At 39.2% G+C, this 8,869-nt stretch overlaps 1 protein-coding gene across 2 annotated transcripts; it reads right to left on the minus strand.

Moving 5' to 3' along the window:
* Nucleotides 1-1,555: 1,555 nt before the first annotated feature.
* On the minus strand, nt 1,556-8,415 carry LOC103420200 (uncharacterized). 2 transcript variants are annotated; one of them, XM_029104503.2, is made up of 8 exons: nt 8,164-8,415; nt 8,019-8,054; nt 6,546-6,704; nt 4,609-6,455; nt 4,415-4,529; nt 3,758-3,943; nt 3,395-3,535; nt 1,556-3,134 (listed from the first exon to the last, which is right to left on the minus strand). In XM_029104503.2, the coding sequence occupies exons 1-8, from the start codon at nt 8,200-8,202 to the stop codon at nt 2,106-2,108; spliced, it is 3,552 nt and encodes a 1,183-aa protein (XP_028960336.2). In that variant the 5' UTR covers nt 8,203-8,415; the 3' UTR covers nt 1,556-2,105. The 2 variants fall into 2 exon arrangements, with proteins under 2 accessions (XP_028960336.2, XP_028960337.2); XM_029104504.2 differs by lacking the exon at nt 3,395-3,535.
* Between the last annotated feature and the right edge of the window lie 454 nt (nt 8,416-8,869).

Consider the following 8,869-nt stretch of genomic DNA (forward strand, 5'->3'; position numbering starts at 1 on the left):
CTCTCCTAGCTCCATTCAACCTCAAAACCCAACTAAAACCTATCATGAAAAATACCAAAATGAAGCCCAAGGAATAAGGAAGAGATTCGTACCAATGAGAGGTCGAGAGGTGGCCGGAGTTGGCCAGAAGATGGGCTGGAAGCCACGGGTCCTTCTCCTGGACTTGGGAAGTTTCCCTGAGTAGTTTTCTGCATCTATCTTCCTCCAAACCAGGTACAAGGGTAAAAAACACAACTAAAATGTCCAAAACTAGTCATTTGGATGGTTCGGGGCTTACCTAGTCAGAGAAATTAAGAACTGGCCGGAGTGGTGGGTGTGCTTAGCCATTGATAAGTGTCTTTGTGCTTCACATAGAAGGAGAGGGAGATGAGGCAAGGAATGGGGATGATGGTGGTGGTGTTGTCGTGGTTGTTTGGGGGTTAGTGGCTCGGAGAGGAAAGGTGAGTACAGAGAGAGACTTGAGAGAGAGAGTGATGAAAGGGACTTGAGAGTTGTGAGGAGGGAGAAAGGGCACGGGTCCAAAAAGGAAGAAAGGGGAGAGGGCCGGGGAACCAAAAAGGAAATGGGCCCCAATGGCACACGGTTTAAGACCCACAAAAGCAACATTAACAAAATATCTTTCAACCGAAGGTGGAAATTACAAAAATGCCCTTCCGTTCCGTAAATTCCAAAATAGGTCATTACACTTTCAATATCTTATCAATGACTTATCTTGTACAACTGGGCATGGGCGGTTTTGTTGCCGAATTGTTAGTTTTTTTTTAATAATTACTAATCAGAATTTAAGATTCGACTCGAAACATATTCAATTTAAATGAGATTGCATACAACCCAATGAGAGCTTAGACTCCGACTCGATCCAATCCTACCCAATTTGCATTGGTTTGGATTCTATTATATTAACACTTTTAGTAATGAGTGACTCGCGGTAGTATACTCATGTCCTTTTTGCTTACTAAGTCAAATCAAGACTAATTTTTTAACGGTATTTCACTATTGCAAAAATTAAATACCGCGTAAACGGAAAAATAGATGGAGTTAGCTTGTCTAAATTTTCAATCCAAGTGGCAAACAAATTGATGCATGCATTTATGTTTTTTGTAGGTGGCAAACAGGAACAAGACTCGCAAATTCTCATGAATTTGATTTTATCTTCCAAAATTAAATGAAATACTGTAACACATTTCTGCCACCATCACCATCAAAATCCACCACCAAATACAAGTCTACAACACCATTGTCATCTGAGCTTCAAATTCGGCTTCATTTCTTCAAATGTCAGCATTCTCTATCTGACAACTGATCTGAACCTTAAAATTTCAGCTCTAATATTTGAACGCTCGAAAACTCGCCCACTCCCACTAGGCAGAGGCTTTATCACTCCCACTCCGCCTCCAAAGCTGCCTAGGCACGCCTTGGGGCTCATCTTTTAAAACACTGGTTTGTTATATAATAGTTTTACCATCACCGCTGCTCTTTGTGCAATATTTCAATCATTACTTAAATTCAGCAATCAATGTTAGCATGCATGGTAACAGACGACAAAACATCGAAGTGCAAGCAGACGGATCACGAGTTCATTTTGGTAATGTATTTAGAAAAAACAAAGCACTGACACTTGCATAATCCATAAAAACATACGAATCATAGAAACCAGTGAACTATAATGCTAGTGACAAAAGCAAACCAAAATTTTCACTTGCTATGTTGCTTCCCTAGGTCCTTCAGTAACTTTTCGAGGCCTTCCCCTCCCTCGATGCTTTTGTTGACATGGCCGGTTCTTCAAGGTCAATTTCATCCCTGATACAGTGCTTTTTGTACCCAACTTACTGGGTCTCCCTTGTTTTCGCTTTTTCTGGTTGTGATCCAGCTACTTCTGAAATTTATCAGGCAGGGATTCATCGGCAGTTGGAGATGTAGCCAGTTTTTCTTTAGTACGCCTAACTTGTTTTCCCTTTTCTGGTTGTTCCATCTGTTTGTGACATTTATCAGGCAGGGATTCATCGCTGGTTTCAGCTGTAGCCAGTTTTTCTATACAACGCCTCGCTTGTTTTGGTTTTTTGGGTTGTTCCAGTTGCTTCTTACATTTATCAGGCAGAGATGATTCATCGCCGGTTGCAGCTGTGGCCAGTTTTTTTTTTATGAGGCCTCGCTCTTTCTTGCTTTTGCGGCTGCTGGTCAGCTGTTGGGAACAAAACCCTCATGGTTGAGTCCACAGTTTCCTTTGGTCTAGGAGGATTCTTCTTTTGATGCTTCGGCTGCTGCAACTCATCATGATGCTCCTCTTGTGGTTGCTCACATTGGTGCTGTGAGGGTGATGATTCTGTCATGGATACAGCCGGATCAGATTGTGAAACACCTTGACTGTGTGAGCGTAGTTTCATATGGCGCAGCTGTTGCAGCTGTACTATAGTTGGGGAAAATTCTACCACTGATCTTGGCTTGAGCTGTGGAGTATGAGGTTCTTCCACGAGCTGCTGGGAAGTGAGAACTAACTCATCAAGAACTTTTGTTGTTGTTGGCTTGGACTTCAACTTCTTTGTTTTTTGATCCATAGGTTGAGATAAAGCATCAATAGCCGTTGGTCCTAGGTCTTGAAATGCTTCAGTGTTTGGAAGCTCTGTATTCTGGGAAAGGAGGATTGAACCGAGGGTATCTATTGTTGGCTCTGGTGTGCACCGCTTATGCTGGGTAGAATGATTTTCATGTTGATTCTTCTGTTGACATAATTTTTTCCCTCCTGATTTTTGCATTCGAGATCTTCCACTGTTTGAAAGTGATATACACTCCTCATCCAGAGATTGTGAAGGTAAAAAAACTACCCTAGATCCAGTCGCAGCTTGTCCAGATTTGGACAGCATTTTGCTTCGAGGTCGCAGTTGCCTCTGCTGCTGTGTTTGGCCTGTTTTTTCTGCTGATGCCCTCAGCTCTTCAGTCTTTTCAGCTTCTTGAAGGTTTGGTGTGATTGACACTTCAGACGTGGACTGCCTCTGGCGCCGCGGACGCAATTGCCGCTGCTGTCCTGGCTCATCTGTCTTTTTCTGCGGTTCAAATGACATCTTAACTGACAAATAGTCAAGTTCCACACCCATTTCCTGTATACATTCCCTAGGCTGCTGCTCATGCTCAAGTTCCTGGGTAATGCCAGAAATTGCTGTCACAAAACATTTATTGATTGTCCCATGCATACACAATTACACATGCATGTAAAGAGTGTTATTTACTTATAAAAAGATGTTTGTATTTGTAATTATCCATCAAAGATCCCATATAAAGCCTTTCCATGCATATTCAGAATTTTCCATGTCCAATTACATGTACAATTACATGGTCTTTCTCCAATTCATGCCAAATTTAACTAGCTAGAAATTGTGAGGTTTCTAGTTGCTGCTACCTGACACGCATTTTCCCCTTGTTGATCTGATGGTCTTTGATCCTGAAGGCCCAGCCCCCTAAACTTCTGTTGCTCCTCTGTCTGATGTCGTGCTCGATAGGATTGCTCCGTGACATTTTCTGCCTGCTGCTCCTCTCCATCCTGAAAGAATGTATGAGACTAACATTAAAAGTTCCAGTCCAGGGATAACTTGTCGGTATCTTTCAAATTCTATTCAACTATTTTTGGTGCATGCATAACAACTAGGATGTATGTTGTACATGAGTTGATAAAAGATTCCATAATCACAATGTGGTGTACTGTTAACTTATATGTCCTAGTCTCCAAGAATGCAGTTCCAAGAGAAAATGTCATGGCTGCTACCTGAAACGTAGGTGCCTTCGGCACTCCACAATCAGATTCAGATGGTTTTTTACGCCGAGGAAGCAGTTGCCCTTGCTGACACCACTCCTGTTTTTCCTGTTGCTTTTCACATGACTGCTCAATTTCTGTCAATTCCATCTCAACAGCGTTTTCTTCAATCACATTTTCTGCTTTCTGCTCCTCGTCCTGCATGAATGCATCAAATTGGATCGTAAATTGCTTGTACCATTTTATTTGTAAGTATGCTTATTTTTAATATTTGGCATTCAAAAAAGTAGGGCTTAAAAAGAAAAATTATCACTGTTGCTCCTTGGCCATCATGTTGCTATTTCTGTCGTGCTGAAAAGCCACGAACTATATATTCCCTCTTTCTACAAGAACTAAGTAATTAACAGTGATCTTTCCTCTATGTCTGTAATAGGTTTCCTAGTACTATGGGTTTGACGACTCCCTTATGCTAGACAGATCTTCTAACAACGTTTCCTCAACCTTACATGCCATTAACAATTCTCCTGTTGCTAAAAAATAAATAATAATACGAAAGCACAACATTGCAGGCGCAAGTAAGTTGTATCAAGAGAAAATTATTGCATTATTTATATACACATTTCAACATTCCATTTCCGTTACAACACAGTTTCAACTTTCAACATTTACCTCAGACAAATGTGATGAACCATGGTGGGGCAATTTTTGACTTGTAAGAGGGCTTGAATTGATCACAATAGCTGCATCTTTCTCTTGCTTATTGGATGATAACTCCTGCATATTGCTGTTTATGAAATGAGATTGACACTTATAAAATAGTCAATAACAAAACTAATATTGAATACATAGCGAAAATGGCTAACCAAGAATCAATGGTCTGGGATATTAAGTCAATTGGCTCTTGTGGCTTATTTTGTTCAGAAATAATTTCAATTTGCTGTTCTGGTGCAGTCAGCTTTTCCATTATTTCAACTTGTTCTTCTAGTAACCGAATTTCTCTTTCAATACCTTCAATCTGTAACCGTCCCGTGGTCATCTCACATTGCTGTTCTTTACTTTGGCACTGTTGTTCAATTTGTCCATCCTCTTGTGCTCGAATTATTTCTTCAGTCGCTTTATAGTTCTGTTCTGTATCAATCTTCTTTTCAAAAGTCACTGCGATTTCTTGCATTTGTATTCGACTTTGCTGTCCATCTGCATCATCTGGCTGTTCATTTTGTTTCTCTGGAGATCCATTTTGATAGCCAATCACGTTATTATGCTGTTCTTCTTCACTTTGCTGCCCACGTTCTCCATGTTGTTCAGTCAATTGATATTCTTCATCTTCATTCACTTTGTCATCATGCTCCGCAATACATTGCTTTTCAACAATCACTGCAATTTCTTGCACATGGGTTTGAGTTTGTTGTCCATTCACTTCATCTTGCAGGTCATCCGAAGATCCATTTTGACTTTCGATCACCATATTATGCTGTTCTTGTGGACTTTGTTGCTTGTGTTCTCCCTGTTTATCAGTGACTTCAACTGGTTCTTCAGTTGCTTTATATTTCTCTTTTGCAGTGTTCTGTTGTTCAACAATCACTGGAACTTCTTCCGTTTGATTTTCACTTTGTTGTCCATTCCCTTTAACACACTGTTCATAAGGAGATACACTTTGATCGTCAATCACCTCACCATGCTGTTCTAGTAGACCTGTGTCTTCACTTTGTTGCCTGTGTGATCTCTGTTCAGTCACTTCAACACATGTCAGCTCGACCCATTCTTCAGCCACTTTACATATCTGGTTTGCATTATTCTGCCTTTCAAAAGTCATTGCAACTTCTTGCATTTGAGTTTGACTTTGTTGTCCATTCAGTTCATTCTGTTCAGTTTGTAGCTCTAGGCATCCATTTTGGTCGTCAATCAACTTAGTATATTCTCCTCGATCGGGTTCTCCAATTTGCATATCATGCTCCCTTTGTTTTTCTGTCATTTCTACTTGTTCCTCAGTTGCTTTCTGTTTTGAATTGGTATGCTTTTCAACAATCACGGCAACTTCTTGAATTTCGTTTTTACTTTTTTGTCCATTCACTTCATCTTGCTGTTCTTCTGGAGATCCATCTTGATCGTCAATCACCTTACTATGCTGTTCTTCTAGACTCGTTTCTTGACTACGTTGCCCATGTTCTCTCTGTTGTTTGGTCTCTTCAACCTGTTCTTCAGTCACTTTATATTTCTGTACTACCATGGCAGCTTCTTGCATTTCCGCTTGTCTATTTTTTCCATTCAATTCATCTTGTAGTTCATTTTGTTTCTCTGGGAAAACGTCTTCATCATCAATCGCTTTACTAAACTCTTCTTTCTGAAGTGGTTCCTGACTTTGCCGTGCATGTTCTCTCTGTTGTCCAGTCAGTTCAACATGTTCTACTGCCAGATTTTCAGGCTCAAAATAATTTCTTCTTCTTATTATTCTCCTACCCAGCTCACTTCTCTTCGGTTTCTCCACAGGCTCCCTTCGAGAATAAGAATCAATTTTATGAGCCGGAAGCATATAACAGTTTTTTGAAGCACTAATAATTTCTCCGCTCTCACTAAGTTTCTTCAAATGATGACTCAAGAATCTTTCATGAGCCAATGGCAAACAGTCAAAATGCTCTCTGATAAATTTTGATACTGCTTTTTCAGTCGAACCCCCTTCCTCATTCAACTCAGCAACTGCCTTCTGTATCATCTACAAAAATATAAAATTCTGAAGTTAAAAAATTTGGAATAATCAGCAAAAATCTACTCAAGAAGCATTAGTATGGAAAAAGAGTCGTACCACAGCATAGGTGGGGTGATCGGCTGTGAAAAACACAGGGTAGGCTTGAGAAAGGCTTTTTTTTATACGACTCATTAGCTCAGGTGTGAGGGTTTGTGAGGTGTTTGAGTTCATGAGCTTCTTCATCACAGCACTAGCAAGATTGTTTATCATTTGTCCCTGTTAATCATGTAGAAAGTATATACAATAAGATATTAAGAATTGGACAGATATTTGTAAGCCAAAACCATAATGTAGATTGCTTCAAAGGTAACCGGTTCAGCCAATATGAATGCTGAACTATAACATCCCTCAATCTGTTTCACACATGTTTAAACTAAATGCTGGGGCATGCTAATTGATTCCATGATGGAATTGTAATTAGTAAGGTACAAGAGAAAAATAGTCACGACCAACCATCTGTTGGTGTCCGCGTCTGGGTTTGTAATATAGACAATCATAATACAATAGCAAGTACTGATCGGTGATCACGAAATATACGGTCATCTTGTCGTTCCAACCCTTCCTAGGTAGCCCTTTTATATTTGTTAAATATTTCCTAATGAAGGATTACACAAATTAATGATCCTCCAAAATGGTAAAGCCAATTATTAGATTTATCATCCGTTAGCTTGTCCAATAACTTCATTCACATCAACAACAATGAATTATTGGAGCTGTTTGCTGGTATAATAAGCTTTAAGACCATAAAATACCAATGCAGTACGCAATCAATTTCAATCCAAGATCAGCCAATCAGAAAAATATCTAAACGAATAAGGAATGCATAAAGATGATCAGAACACAATGGAACTCTGGGAACACCATAAAGTACGAACATCATGAGAGATCAAATATGTCACTTTAAAAATGAAGTGCTCCTCTTCCATAAGAAAAAGGTAAGATGCTATCTACATATGACAGAATCCAGTTCTATGCCCGAGCATTGAGGAGAGCTGAGTATACTGAACTACATTCTGTTTTAGGTCCTAAAATCTGAAAGAGAGGGCAGGGATAGATCCCTCAAATCGTTCAATGACCCGAAAGAAAAATTATAGTAATAGGAACAAAATAACAACAATAATAAACCACATTCTCTTCAAATGATTCTAAAATAAGAGAAGTAGGAAAGACAAACTGAAGTTATAGAAACTACAAATGGTTTTCCTCGGTCTCCATCCACTTCCAGCTTTAAACAACTTAATGCACAGAAGAAACCACATACAAATTCATACCATGTACGTTTTCAGTGTCCATGTAAATAATTACTCTTTTTGATCTAATTTCAGGGCTTGACGATACGGCATTGCATCCAGACTTGAATGTATAATGTTTCGAATAGCAGATAGCGTTCATCAGGTGGAAACTAGATTAATAACTTGGGTGGTATTACATCCAACATAAAATCTCATAGGCAATTGCATTTGGTTCAAAGCAGCTAGTAATATCCAAATGCAGATAATATAAAAAGCAAAAGGAGGAAAGGAAACTAACATGAAGTGGGTCTTCCTCTCTTCCTTCTTCCCCTTCCTGCATTCAGAATTAAAAGAGAATTCTTCTGAATTATAAATTATATTCCCTTCTCTTCTCGGAAATAAATAACTAAATACGATTAAAATCGAACAAAATTACTGTTTACCGTAGAAGATGAACATCGCACGGACTGAGGCAGAGCCATAATACTCTCTCTCTCTCTCTCTCTCTCTCTCTCTCTCTCTCAGAGATTAGACGAACAAGAAAGAAAGAATCCGGTACTTCGATTGCGTCACTGAAGCTTGATGGAAGCATATATATACTGTTATATTTTTTATTTTTTTTTTGGGGGTTTTGTTGCGCTTTGGGGGCACTTGCTTTGTTTTTTCCGAGATAGGGGGGCACTTGGTTTCGGTTTGGCGGTTTGGCCAACAGACTGATACTTAGCTCGTGACTGACTCGTGCTACATTTGGGATCAGAAAGGACATTGTACTTCCAAACAGGAGCTCTTTTTTGGCTTGCAGGGAATGGATCAGGATTCTCTCATGAGCAAAGGTGGGGATCATCCTAACCAAGTTCATCAGGCTGTTAAAATTTTATCCAACGGCTATAATTATTATAACTTTATAAGGGTCCCTGTTTGTAACCGTTGGATGAAATTTCAACGGCTTGATGAGCTTGATCAGGAGGATCCTCACCTTTTGCTCAGGAAATGATCCTGATCGCATGGAATAATCTCATTTTAAGACATCTTGGAGATAAAATTTAAAAATTTAAGTCAAAAAATAATAATTATGTTATAAACTTCTTATTTAAGTGTGATTGTATAAATCCTACATTAGATTTGATTCAGTTATTTTTTTTTCCTATT

This window comes from Malus domestica, chromosome 06 (assembly GCF_042453785.1).
Source record: "Malus domestica chromosome 06, GDT2T_hap1".
Lineage (NCBI taxonomy): Eukaryota > Viridiplantae > Streptophyta > Magnoliopsida > Rosales > Rosaceae > Malus > Malus domestica.